The sequence below is a fragment of the Heterocephalus glaber genome, unplaced genomic scaffold (assembly GCF_053883595.1).
Source record: "Heterocephalus glaber isolate CG9 unplaced genomic scaffold, H.glaber_assembly_v1.0 deba00001444, whole genome shotgun sequence".
Taxonomy (NCBI): Eukaryota; Metazoa; Chordata; class Mammalia; order Rodentia; family Bathyergidae; genus Heterocephalus; species Heterocephalus glaber.
Window position 1 is genome coordinate 6,608,046 of NW_028258297.1, and position 13,959 is coordinate 6,622,004.

The 13,959-nt window shown below is 53.0% G+C and overlaps 1 protein-coding gene across 1 annotated transcript; it reads left to right on the forward strand.

Annotated features, from left to right (window-relative positions):
• The first annotated feature begins 470 nt into the window (after window positions 1-470).
• LOC101722406 (cytochrome P450 2D6-like) lies at window positions 471-5,310 on the forward strand. Its single transcript, XM_004845470.4, has 9 exons — window positions 471-1,399; window positions 2,149-2,320; window positions 2,596-2,748; window positions 2,856-3,016; window positions 3,436-3,612; window positions 3,795-3,936; window positions 4,150-4,337; window positions 4,608-4,749; window positions 4,835-5,310. The coding sequence occupies exons 1-9, from the start codon at window positions 1,211-1,213 to the stop codon at window positions 5,011-5,013; spliced, it is 1,503 nt and encodes a 500-aa protein (XP_004845527.1). The 5' UTR covers window positions 471-1,210; the 3' UTR covers window positions 5,014-5,310.
• The last annotated feature ends 8,649 nt before the right edge of the window (window positions 5,311-13,959 follow it).

Here is a 13,959-nt window from a genome sequence, read left to right on the forward strand (position 1 = left end):
GGAAGAGGAACAGAACCAACCAACCTGCTCCTTGCTGCCATATTGAAGTGCTATATCTCACGGCAGAGACTCTACCTGTACACAGTGCATTTTACCTGATGACACTGTGATCTCAGGGTTGGAAGAGGGCAGGGTGAGTGAATTTCTCTAAAATAAAAAACCCAGAAAACTTCTATACAGGCCATAAATACAATGTGATGCCCAAGCAGCATAGCACTGTAGCTTCGCATGTGTTTTGGATGAGGACACCAACCCTGCTGTGACTATGACCTCATAACATCTCTGCCTTGGAAATTACAACCACCTGCTTCTAATGGCCACAGAGGGAATTAGAGTTAGAGCCTGAGAAATGTGACCAACGGTGCCCGGCACCTCAGTGCTAAGCATTGGAACCCAGGCCTCATTACTATAAGTTTGCTTTGTGGCTGCCCATTCTGAACAAAAGCTCCTGGCACAAGGATGCTGCCTGAATTACAGAGACCAACCTCCCATCAACCATGCTGTGATTCTCTGAAGGTCTCAGGTAGAAAGGTGCTGCCGAGTGAACAAGGCCAATCAGCTTGGGCTACATCTGAGAATTACCCGGGGCTTCAGTGGATCTTGTCCTGCAGGTCAGTTGAGTGACCTCAGACTTGATCCCCACACTGCAGCTGCCTGCCTCTGGCTGTCCTGCACACAGGATGGTCCAGGGGTGCCTCTGCCCCACAGCCAGGCTGCTGTGGCCTACAGTGGAGACCATTTGCTTAGTTCACCACCAGAGACTGCGTGAAGCCTCCGAGAAAGGCTACTCCAGCTAGGACTGCTGCCCTGCCATGTCAGCTCTCAGGCCTTTTCTGTGTCTCCTCCAGAACATGCCCCTTGGGGCGGGGATGCACACGTCATCTTCCCACCATGGCCCAGGCCCAGCTCAGTACAACAAGTGTGTTCATCTCGTGTGCAGCTCTCTTGCCAGGTCTCTGGTCCCCTCTGCTGGGGATCACATGCAGAGGACCAGAAGAGCACAGATTTCTGTAGCTGGTTGTGTCCCTCTCTTAGCCCTTCCCTACATGCACTGGCTGGACAGTCACAGGGCAAAGAGCAGCCTAAGCTGCTTTATAAAAGGACAGCTGACTTGCACAAACACACTGGTTGTGCCAGAGTGTGCTTCCTGGTCCTAGGTGTCTGCAGTGATCAGGACTTTCAGGGTGTGCAGAGGAGTCCCGTGGTCTCCATGGGGCTGCTGAGCGGGGATGCACTGTTGCCTGTGGCTGTGGCTGTAGCCGTCTTCCTGCTCCTGGTGGACCTGATGCACCGGCGCCAACGCTGGGCTGCTCGCTACCCGCCAGGCCCCATGCCAGTGCCCGGGCTGGGCAACCTGCTGCAGCTGGACTTCCAGGACCTGCCATACTCCTTCTACAAGGTGAGGGAGGTGGTGGTGGAGGGTCACGGAGGTGAGGGTGATGCCGCAGCAGCAGAACCATGGTCGCTGAAGCTACAGGCTAGATAGGGACCTGGGCCAGTAGAAAGCAGGTGGAGAGGCCTAGGGGAGGGCACTGCAGGGCCTGGGGACACCTGGGCCTTTGCAGGGAAAAAGTGTGGGAGGGCAAAGGCCAGCAGCTGGGGTGGCACTTGCGAGTGTATTCTGGATCCAGTTGGGTAGCGCAGAAGTCATGTGTAGGCCCCGAGTCCCTTCTGACGACATCAGGGAGAAAAGTCCTGGGAATGGGGGAGCAGGGTCACGACCCCGGCATCGGTCAGGAAATTGAGGCTTGGAGAGGGGCAGTGATGCCCTTTACATCATCTGTTGCTCTGTGGAGTTGGCTCACTGCTCACATCTGTGAACCTGGGTTTCCTCTCGTGTAGGACATGGTGCTAGTAGATCCTGACAGGTCCACCCTCAGGCAAGGTCATGGCTGGGGGACCAGCTCCCCAGTGTTCCCCAGCCTTAGAAGAAGTGTCCTCTCCAGCTTCAACACGCTGTATCTCAGACTTCCCTAGTGAGCGTGGGAGCCTGGGCTCAAATCCCTGGCCCGCAAAGAAGGAAAGAAGGAAGTCAGAGCTCCATAGTGCTCTGTTCATCCAGGGCCTTCCAAGGCTTCCAGGCTGAGTTGAGTCCTTCAGGTTGGCTGGGACGTTGACTTAAGGAGTGTCGTGATCTTCTAATTGCAGTTGCGGAACCGCTTCGGGGACGTGTTCAGCCTCCAGCTGGCCTGGACTCCAGTGGTTGTTGTCAGTGGGCCAGCGGCTGTGCGGGAGGCCCTGGTGAAACACAGCGAGGACACCGCAGACAGGCCCCCGATGCCCACCCATGAACGCTTAGGCTTTAGACCACACACCCAAGGCAAAGGATGGTTGGCAGACAGGCCGTAGTTGGGGGTGGTGGCAGTGAACAACTGAAGGCCTGGGTCTAATGGGGCAGCGATGTGATCGAGGGACTCAAGGATAAGCCCCGAATTTTGGGACTGTGCACTCGATGGTGACCCATTGAGAAGCAGTGTGGGCAAAGATGTGGGTCTATAAGAGTACAGCCTACACTCAGAGGAGTGTAACAGTGGTGGCGCAGAGGTGGTGGCCAGGTGCTCTTGGTCAAACTCCCATGCCTGCCTCATTCTGCAGGGATAGCCCTGGCGCACTACGGACCCGCCTGGCGTGAGCAGCGCCGCTTCTCCGTGTCCACCTTGCGCAACTTCGGCCTGGGCAAGAAATCGCTGGAGCAGTGGGTGACTGAGGAGGCCGCCTGCCTCTGTGCCGCCTTTGCCAAACAGGACGGTGGGTGATGGCAGGACAGTGAGGGGTGGGCTGAGGGGTACCGGGAAGAGCCGAGATAGACAAAAGCCAGGGAGAAGGTCAACGCCAAACTGCATCCCTTCTCCCAGGCCATGCTTTTAGCCCCAACACTCTGCTGAACAAAGCAGTGTGCAACGTGATCTCCTCCCTCGTCTATGGGCGCCGCTTCGAGTATGATGACCCGCTCTTGGTCAGGACCCTGGACCTGCTGGAGGCACTTCTGGAAGAGGAGTCTGGCTTGGTGACTCAGGTGCACGACTCCAGGGAGTCTGGACGGTTCCTCCTTTGTACAGCGAGGCCTCTGAGGAAGATAATTTCCTTTCAGGGGAGATAGGCCCAAGGGCATTCTGGAGAGGCACTGCAGCAGGAAAGACTGGAGGTGGCAAATGTCAGACAACCGTGGGAGAGGTGGCCCGGGGTCTGCGCTGTAGAGGGGCAGAGTCTGCACCTCCTGTCTGCGTTGGGAGCCACTGACACTCCCGAGATGTCCAGGGTAGCATGTTGCTTCTGGTAGGCACGGCCAGGAGAGAGCGTGGAGGAGGCACTGGAGAGGAAACAGGTCACCATCGGGCACAGGCAGGCCAGGGTCTAGGACAAGGGTGGGACGGGGTCGGATCCATGTGGGAGCTATGTGGAGGAAAGACTACCGCCCCTCTGTGCCCATCACAGGTCCTGAACGTGTTCCCTTGGCTGCTGTACATCCCGGGGTTAGTTGAGAAGATTTTTTCTGGACACATGGCATTGAGTGTCCTCCTGGGTACACTGATAACCGAGCACAGGACGACCTGGGATCCGGCACAGCCACCCCGAGACCTGACGGATGCCTTCCTGGCCGAGATAGAGAAGGTGAGGGGCGACTGCCAGAAGTGAAACACGGGGCTGCGGTCTGGAGACGCTGTGAGGGGTGAGGTCAGGCAAGGAACCGGAAGTCTCCCAGCAAAGAGGACCAGGATGAAGGAGTGCAGATTAGGAGGCCATCTGGGGGCTTCCTCCTCCGATACCCTGACCTCACCTCTCTGCTGGCCCAGGCCAAGGGGAACCCTGCGAGCAGCTTCAACGATGAGAACCTGTGCTGTGTGGCATCTGACCTGTTTGCTGCGGGGACGGTGACAACGTCCCGCACACTGTCCTGGGCCCTGCTCCTCATGGTCCTGCACCCGGATGTGCAGCGTGAGCCTTGCTGGGTGCAGTGTGGGAGGTTGAGAAAGGCAAGGTAGAGGGAGGGTCCCCAGCAGTTATGACGCCTGGGGTTCCAAGCACTGACATGACCCAAACTCCTGACGGAGTGATGCTGTCCCCACCTGGTGGCAGCCCGAAACTCGGTTAGGAAGAGAAGGTTAGTGCCCCGGGTCTGATGTCCTGTGGCGATGCTTGTCTGTCCAGGCCGAGTCCACCAGGAGATCGATGAAGTGATCGGGCAGGGGCGGCGCCCAGAGATGGGGGACCAGGCCCGCCTGCCCTTCACCAACGCCGTGATTCACGAGGTGCAGCGCTTTCGGCACATCGGCCCGTTGGGTACACCCCACATGACGATCCGAGACATTGAGGTGCAGGGCTTCCTCATCCCCAAGGTAGGCCTGGGCCCTGCTGCCCCAGCATGGCCACTACCAGGGTGCAGCGATAAGCCAAAATAAGCCAGAGAGTATTGGCAGATCCCCTGTAGGCCGGAGCAGGTGGCAGTGAGGCACCCATAGGAGTTTCGTGATGTGGCCTTGCCATTGTAACAGAGGGTGCCGAGATGCCTCTGGGCTGAGGGCTTGTGGCAGGGGTCCAGTTGTGATTACTGGAGGGCCCTGGTGTTCCTGACCTGGTCCACTTTCATGCCGGACACCTTTCCACAGGGGACCACGCTCATCACCAACCTGTCTTCTGTGCTGAATGATGAGGCCATCTGGGAGAAGCCCTACTGCTTCCACCCTGGACACTTCCTGGACGCCCAGGGCAACTTCATGAAGCACGAGGGCTTCATTCCATTCTCAGCAGGTGCTTTGGGGTCCTTGACTTTTGGCTCCCTTTTCAGGGTAACCTGGAAAGGAGAAGCCCAGGCTAACTGAGTCCCGTTTCACAGGGCATCGCGCCTGCCTCGGGGAGCCCTTGGCCCGCATGGAGCTCTTCCTCTTCTTCACCAGCCTACTGCAGCACTTCAGCTTCTCGGTGCCCGAGGGACAGGCACAGCCCAGCGACTGTGGTGTCTTTGGAATTCTGTTGACCCCACGCCCGTACCAACTCTGTGCTGTGTCCCGCTAAAGGGACATCCCACACAACCAGGCAGGACCTTGTAGCACTAATCCAGGTTCAGATGGCCTGGGTGCTCCCTGAGCTCCTTAAGTAGCAGCCATGCTGGGGAAGGAGGGCCCCAGGCCTACCTTGGGGATGAGGAAGCCTTGTACTTGAGTGTCACGGGAAGTCAGGGGGGTGTACATTGATAAGGGGCATCCGTCACCAGCATCCACTCCCAGATCTCTTCATCTGCACCAAGCACCCAACCTGGCCCCTGCTGGAAACCTACATGCACAATAAACTAGGCTTGTGTCCACCGCTTGATGATTAGCCCTGTCTATTTGAAATCCTCAGCCACCTGTCTGAAGCCAGTCCTGACCCTCTGACTCAGCCTTCCAAACAGGACAGCACATGTCTACAAGGCAAATGGCTATGATGATGATCGGCAGGTGACAGCTTGCCCCACGTCACCCATGGGACCGAGCACTGGCCCTGGGTCGGTAGTAAACCCCAGGTAGCAGCCCAGGCTCCATGGGTCTCCGGTGGGGGTGAGTAGGAATGGGTTTCTTTGAGCATCAGTAGAGTGTCTGGGAGGATAACAGATGGTACTGGTGATCCCCAACCCCACCTACGTTCAGTGAATTGCTACAAGGCCTCACAGAACTAGAAAAGCTGTCACACTCAGTGTTGTGACTTACTGCAGATGACAGCCAGCTGCAGTAAAGGCATGTGGGGGAGAGTCCTGGAAGACAGACACGAGTGTTCAGTTGACCTGTCTAAAGAGAGTCCAGATGATGGTCAGTTGTCCCAGCAACCAGATGAGACACATGTGGAGAGCTTGCTCAGCTTCCACTGAGAATCGAGGGATTTTCATGGAGTTCAGTTCTGTGGGCATACAGGGCCCCCATGGCTGTCAGCAGTGACTCAGTGTCCCTGGTCCCGGGTGAGACAGACAGCCCAAGTGCCACCTAGATCACATCACTGGCATATACTACGTGGTCTTGCCCAGGATTCCATCCCTGACCCTTAAATATACTTGTCGTGACAGGCACTCCAAGGACTTAGGGAAAATCTACCACTAAACTGTCAGATGTTAGGCCTTTTAATTTTTATGATTTATTTATTTTTCATACAGGGGAATGAACTCAGGACCTTGCACTCGCGAGGCAGGCACAGTGCCACTGAGCTAAATCCCCAGCCCCAACTGTTTTTGTTTCGCACATCAGGATCAAACTTCCCTCGCCAGCTGTGGTGACTACTACACAAGTCATTTCCCTTGGCTCTATAGCACAGTGATCACATTTTCATGAGCATCTGTTCCTTTCTTCCCTTTCCTCCGTCTTGCTGTTTTCAGTGGTCTGTACTGAATGCAAGGAACTGTGCACGTGCAGCAGGCAGTCTGCAACTAAGCTCTACCCACAGGCTCACCATAACCACACTTAGGCATACTGTCAGGTGGTACCCATTACATTAGTAAGGGGCCTCCATCACCAGCATCCACCACCATCTCTTCTCATCTGATCAACTGGAAACTTTGAGTGGTCTCCAACCTTTTTGACACCAGGGACTGTTTTCGTGGAGAATAACTTTTCAATGGACGAGGAGTATGGGGGTGGTTTCAAGATGATTTAAGTCCGTTACACTTCTTGTACACTTCATTTCTATTATTATTACTTTGTAATACACCATGAGACAAGTATGGAACACACCATGATGTAGAATCACGGGGAGCTCTGAGTTTGTTTGCCTCCCACTAGATGGTCCAATCTGATGGGAAACAGGCCAGAAGTGTGTTGGTCCAGTTTACTCGGTAATCTCAGATTGGTTGCCATCATTTGAGAAATCCCTGCTTCCTTCAGATAGGATGTTGGAAATGGAAGCAGGCTTTTCAGTGCTGTCTGGCAGTCTCAGGATATTTGGCCTTGACTTTAATCCAGAACTTTGGAGATTTGAGATTGTCTCAGATGTACTTTTAAGGCAACTGTTATTTGTGATCTCACACATTGATACTCGTCTGCCATGGGCAAGGTGAATTCACCTTGCTTATTCACAGATGGGCCACAAAGCCATATCTTCCCGGCACAGAGGTCTTTTGTGGTTTGAAAGCTGGATAGACAGCCATGCACCAGCTAGGAGAAAGAAGGCCCTGGCTCAGTCTCTGTCAAATTCTCTGCTAGTGTGTGAAACGTGTTAAAATCCCAATGTTCATTCTTCATCCCCATAATTCCAATTTGGCTTTGCATGGAGCCGCTTTATCTGCTGACCTGACCACGGTTGTCATTCTCCCCTGCAGTGACAGATTGAGTTTGTAGAACGGGTTGACTATGACTGTGTCGCACAAGTTAACAAAGTTTTGTGACCTATTCTTTGTCACTGAAATGTGCTTCCAGAGTCAGCTGTCGTTTTCTGAAGGTAATCTCTGGAATGGTTCTCTTAAGTCCAAACCTCTGACCAGTGACCCGCCTTTAGATAACCATCTCACTTCTGTGTATCAGAGAAAATGTGTGCACTATGTCCATCTCACAGAGCTGCATAAACAGATGTGAATTAGGGACCTGTGCTTTAGTGTGGTTGGTAGTTGTAGTCACATCCTGTTAAGGTAGGTGACATTTCTCAGCTAACCAGCATTTCTCTGTGGGTGGCACAGTACCTAGCCTCACATTCAGAAGCAGCCTCTTTGACTCACGCAGTAAAAGCAGAAAACTGTGCAGTCTTGGCAGCTGCTCCATCCATGCATATACTGACCCAAAATGACCAGTTCATTTTTTGTGATATGTCATCCTTCAAGGACTTGCAGGCCAGGTGTAGTGGTGCAGTTCTGTCATCCCAGCAATCAGGAGGCTGAGGCAGAAGGGTTGGCGCAGGTTTGAGGCCAGCCTGGGCTACAGAGTGAGTTCAAGGCCAGCCGGAGCTATGTAGTGAGACCCTGTATCAAAAAAAAAAAAAGTAAGGGTCCAGGGATGATTTAGCTCAGTGGTTCCCCTGCCTGCCTCGCAAGCACAAGGTCCTGAGTTCGATTCCTGGTACCAAAAAAAACAAAAAGAAAAAACGACTTGCAAGATTCTCCAGCTCTAATACAGGTTGGCCACAAAAATGCACATACCATATCCTCTTACCCACCCCCTGAAAGCTGTACTATGAAAAACAAACATCGTTGCCTTTTTGTCAGCATCTGTACACTTGTCAACCTGGGTTTTGCACCATCAATAACAATTGTGCCTCAATATTGCTCTGCTGTTTCTTCAGTTCATCTATTTATGGTGCTAGTCGAAAGAGGAACATGTGTCAAAGTTTGAAGTGCAGCTGCTCCCAAAGTTCGTGACACATCTTCTTAGCAGCAGGCAGGATCAACTCTTCACCAATAGTAAAGGACTTCTTGGCATTACTGATGCAGTTAGCCAGTAAAACTGATGCTCTCAGTGCAGATACATTTGATGAAGTCATGGCCTTCTATACTTCTTTGTATTTACTTTTTTTTCTCTTTTGATAAACCGAGGCATGAGTTTTTTAATGCAGAGACTTGGTCTATGTGTGCTGAAGCAGTTTTGAAGATTTCATGGCTTCATTCGCTAGCCAGTGTCCACATATTGTACAAAGCGGGCTGGAGGATGAATCACCTGCTGCAGTAACCCAGTAGTTTAATTGGGGCTCTTGGTATTTTCTTTTCAATGCAGCTTTCTTTCTCTTGGCATTCTTAGAGTCTTCTGTACACTTTCTTTGGGTCTTTCCCTTTTCAAGGCAGTTCAGCAGTGACATTTGTTTTTTACTCAGTGTGGCTAGGGTGAGCTTACACATTTGCCAGAAATGTGACTGAGCCTTGTATACAATATGAAACAAAAGGTGCAGATGGACGTAATAAATAAAATATTGGCAGGCCACGTGTGGAGCACGATAATTGTTGGAGTCTCACCTAAAGCTCACCACCCAGTGCAGCTGTACATTGAAGTACATCAACTGACTTGCCACTCTAAAGTGTGTACCCATAGGCAGCTTCATTGCTGCTTACCACTCACTGATAGGTTTTTGAGGAATCTCCAAGCAATTGTTTGATGGTCTGTGTGCAGCCAAGCCTCTCTGCTGTTTGTCTGTATTTGCAGCCACTACTCAACGCTATCCTCATCACCTCAGCTCCACTTCTGATCATCAGGTAACCAATAAGAGCGCAACCCAGTGGATCCCTTACACACATGGTTCACAGGAGGGTTTGCACGCTGAGACTCAATGCCACAGCTGATCTGATAGGATGTCGAGCTCAAGTGATAATGTGAGGGCCGGGGAGATGAAGCTTCACTTGCTTGACTGCCACACACTTGCTGGTTTGTGTCCTGGTTCCTAGCAGGATATGATCTGTGGTCCCAGGAGTTGGGGACTCCTGTTCAAAACACAATTAGACAGTAGATCCCTAAGCTTTCTGCCCCCAGCCCCTGGCTATTACTGTTTTACTTGTTTCTGTGAACTTAAGACCTACGCTTGTATTATCAGCCTTCCTGTTGCTACAACAAATTACCTTACCCTCAACTTACAAGATGCTAAGTTTATTTTCGCTCAAGGTGTCAGAGGGTTCAGTGGATCATTGGCTCCCAAGCAAAAACTTCACAGTGGAGGAGGAAAAGAGCACCAGAGAGAAGGGCCCAGGGGTCAGATACAGTATCCGCCCCATGACCCACCCATGGACACCCGGAAGTGTGCCTTATTGGTCTCCTATGTGGCTAGCAAGACAATCAATTTGACAAGACAGCTTAACTGTCACATCCCACCCCTTTTCAACTGATGCCCCAATCCATCTCCTTAAAGTATATTTCACCTCCAAATAAATACAGAGTTAAACTTTCAACTGACTTGATTTTACTATTTCACATACAACCAATCATCTGTTCCCTCAGGGTTTCCACAGTTTCAGAATTTGTCAAAAGTCCCAATCAAAATCTCCTCTGAGACTTGAGGCAAACTCTTAGCTGTGAACCTCTGCAAAATGGAAAATGCAAGCTACTTCATCTGTGGCAAATTGAATGGCACAGGGTAAACATTCCCATCTCAGCAGGAGGGAGTAGAGATAGAAAAGAATGAGGTCAAAGCAAAACAAAAAGCCAGCAGGCACACACTGAATCCCATAACTCGCTGTCTGTGATCCAAGTCCCATGGTGGTGAGATTAGAGTTCCAGAGAGGTTAGGCGGCCCCACCCCTATGGCCTTGTTGGTTGCAGCCCTTGGCTGGCTCTGCTCACTGCCTGTGGCTTTCCTCATCCAACATTCCGTATTCCTGGCATCTCGGATTTCTGAGTCACTGCACCTTCACCTGCATTCCTACAGCTTCATGCATCCTCCCTTAGGGAAATCTTGCCTCTTCTCCCAGCGGTTACTCTCCAGCCTGGGTACAATCCTCCCCACAATTCTTGCAATATGCACAGTGGCATTGAGCGCCTCTCTGTGTGCCTCCCAGCCCTGAGGATCTGGAGGGATTTGGGGGACTTTTTTCCACTGTGGCTCTCTGGGACCTGGGAAGCGCGTTCCGTGTGCTCTTGCGTGGGTTTGGACGTAACTGACCACAGTTTCAGAGTCACCATATGAGCAGGCCGGATGAGCCCAGGGCAGGCAGGAGGTCTCCCAGAGCTGGCCAAGGTCCAAGTAATCCTTTGTGAGGTGCAGCATTTGAATGTCAAACTGCCAAGTTTGTCCTTTAGTGCTCAGGGACACTGGATGCCCAAAGTGCAGGCACCACTGTGCACCAGCCACATTAGAGGGCCCACCACACCTCTTACCTCACTGCATACCTGACACCACAGAAGGTGGAATGATTAGGGACGGCAGGAAGTCTGTGCTGACATTCATCCCAGGGCTCAGGCACGGGGTGCCTGCCACAAGTTTGTCTAGAAGGACCCATGGAAGTCCAAGGCATAGCCATGTTCCTGAGCCTCTCGGTCACCAGAAGGCACGATGGCCTCATTCCCTGGCACCAAGTGATGCTGGAGTCCAGGGCCCTGTACAGTGAGTTGCCTCTCAGGCCAGCGTCACCTGTAGGTGAGGACACTGGGCTGTAACACAGGCCACCATCCTCTAAACGACTGGGTCTGGTAGGGCCCATGGGCTTGGCCAGGCCCAGGAAATGAGGGACGTGGCCTGCAGGCCTTCCCCAGGGAGAGCTTTCATCCTTGGGCACTGGAGTGGGCTGCAGACGGGAAGAGAACATGCTCCCATACCTTGCAGTGCCTCTATACCGAGTGACCCTGGGCCCAACGCTCCCCACTGTTCCCCCTGTACCCAAGATGGTCGCACCAGGTGGCTCCCGAGTTCTATCTTCCTGTCCTGAGTTCTGGGCCTGTGAGCCATACTGGCCTGCAGGTCTCAGGAATGGCACTGACTGCTGTCCTCTGCACCACTCCAGCCTCCACTTGTCAGGTTGGAACTTGGTACAGGGCAGTGCTCAAGGGTATCTATGAGAAGAAGCTTCCCTGAGTCTCAGGCAAGCCTCTGGTGCATTTAGGGAAGAGCCCGGGACAGGGACCACAGCCACTCAGAGGGAAGACCACTTGGAAGGCTCCTTTCCTGGGGACCTTGCAGGATCCAGACCAAGGTCAGGGAGGTCCCCCCTCCCCAGCACTCCATGGACCTTGGCCTGGTACTTGACTCAATGTCAGAAGGCCCCCAGGGCACCCTGGGCTACTGCAGAGTACCCACAATGGTGACAGGGCTTGGGGACAAGAAGCAGTGTTCCTTTAGCTGGAGAGAGGAGAGTGGAGAGCAGAGATGAGAGGAGAAGAGAGGAAGACACAGGTTTGTCTGAGCAGCTTTAGGGCTTCTGAAAGGAGTCAGCTGGGCTCATGGAAGCAGAAACTCAAGAAATTTGGGAACCCTTTCTCAGTCCTGGCTCCACATCTCAAGGGTGTAAGGCTGGGAACCAGCGGGCACAGACCTTCTCCGGAGCTGGGGCTGCAGGCACTGGCCATCCTGCATCTTCTCCACCATCGAGGACTCTAACAAGCACCAAGAGCCATGCTTGTGGGTCCTTTGCTGGGAGAAATCTTTGCCCAGGTCCAGGTACCCTCTGATGCGGATAAAAGGTTAGGTATGAGCCAGCAGGGAGAGTAACACGGGCTCCCCGGGGAGGAGGCAGGAGGGCAGGCAGCTCACTCAGGAGGCTCACAGCCTCAGGCTGGCTGGGCCAGTTCCCTGCATGAAGAGGAAGGGGACTCCATTGACATGCACCTGCTGCCAGGTCTTAAGCATCCTCTGTCCTTCCCTTTGCCCCACAGCCTTACACAGGAGAACAGTCTAGGGCTCTCTCCTGGGGCTCCCTCTGGAGAGTCACACTACCAAGTCCCTGCCCACTTGAGCAAGCCCTTCCTATTGCACCCTGCCCACAACCCTCAGCACCAGGCCAGTTTCCTTTCCTGGCTCCCTCCATCTGCTTTGGACCTGCTGAGTCCCCTGCCCTGTGCGTCCTGAGGCCTCAGTGATGCAAGTGACAAGGCTTTGTGACCCTCCTGGTGTGTGCACAAGGTCTTGACATCCTCCCCACACGTGAGCACCACGTACCCTGGGCCGCACAGTCAGTATCCACAGCGGGAGCCTGAGACCACCAGGTTGTGACGCATAGTGCTATCAGGTTGGGGAATTCTCATAGCACAAGATTTCTGAGCACCAGCCTGTGGACGGATGAGACCCTGGGAATGTCCTCAAAGTTCAGTAGGAACAGTGCTTGCCGTGGAGAAGTCTCCAGCTACCAAGCTGCCAGTCCCGTGTGAAGAAGGATATTCAAAGGCATGGGAGGCTCCTCGAGACCCCTCACCTGAGTAGTGGAACCCGGAACACCGTGTATCCGGGAACTCGCAGCCCCAGCAAGCCTTGCAAAGGAGCCACAGTCATCAGAACCCACGGTGTGCCATGCGGCTCCGGGGTACAACACATCATCCTTACCGTTTGCAGTGCCTCTGAGGTCCATCACCAGCAGCCCCTCTCCAAATCATCAGCCCAGACCTAGTTTCTTCCAAAATGTGGGACTTAGGTAAAATTTCACAAGCCATGATTATTTATCAAGAAGAGTGTCTCTCCCGTGAGAAGAACAGCCAGCTTGGTAGTGTTTCTAACCTGCTCTGTACCTTTTCATGCCCCTCTCCAGCTCAGCTGTGGCCCTGACAATCTGCAGCCTGCAATGGCCATCAGCCCCAGAGCCACCAGGAAGAGCATGAGACAGGGAGTAGCGAAAAGTGAAGCCAAAGATGGCTACCATTTGGTTCCGGATGGGGGTGGGGGTGATTTTCGGCCACATTAATTCCAAGTCAGCAGAACTTCAGAGTAGGCCCATCTCCCAGTACCCCAATGTGAATAATGTCTGGGGCAAAGGTCGAAGTGCTGGCGGTATAAACAACTTATATAACCAAGGTTGACCCTGGCATATTGCCACTGTCCTGTATTTTTGTACAAATGTTGACTAAGATGCCAAGGACTGCTGGGAGAATGGCTGCCTAGTGGGCCACAGACTTCTGCAAGTGTAGAGGGTGGGGGCAGCAAGAACAGCTGCTACACAGATAGACTATGGCTGGGCAGCAGAACCAAGATGTTTAACCCGAGGGCCAAGGATTTAGCTCAGTGGTTCTGCCGCCTGCCTCGCGAGCACAAGGTCCCAAGTTGATCCCCGGTACCAAAAAAACAAAAGATGTTTAACGCAGTCCACGGCTCTGCATCTCTTCTTCAGGCTGCTCCAATCTCAGGTGAACGTCCCCTGTCTGAACTGATGAAAGATACACAGTTTGCTTGTTTTCTTGTACTGACACTGGGTCCTGGGTATTGAAGCCAGGGGCCTTAGAGGTGAGCCCCATCCACATCCCTGTTTTATTTTTTATAGCTCACTGAGTTGCCCAGGCCAGTGTCTTATTCGGGCTCCTCCTGCCTCAGGCTGCCAGAGCGCTGGGATTTCTTTCAGGAATGAGCCACCAAGCCTAATCCTTGTCACATTGATTTGAAGTGCTGTGTCTT

What these genes read in the sequence shown, in the direction of transcription:
- LOC101722406 (XM_004845470.4), top strand. Translation starts at nt 1,211, where the DNA reads ATGGGGCTGCTGAGCGGGGATGCACTGTTGCCTGTGGCTGTGGCTGTA. An exon ending in AGGGCTTCCTCATCCCCAAG is followed by an intron (nt 4,338 to 4,607) that starts GTAGGCCTGGGC and finishes ACCTTTCCACAG; the next exon opens with GGGACCACGCTCATCACCAA. An exon ending in CTTCATTCCATTCTCAGCAG is followed by an intron (nt 4,750 to 4,834) that starts GTGCTTTGGGGT and finishes CCCGTTTCACAG; the next exon opens with GGCATCGCGCCTGCCTCGGG.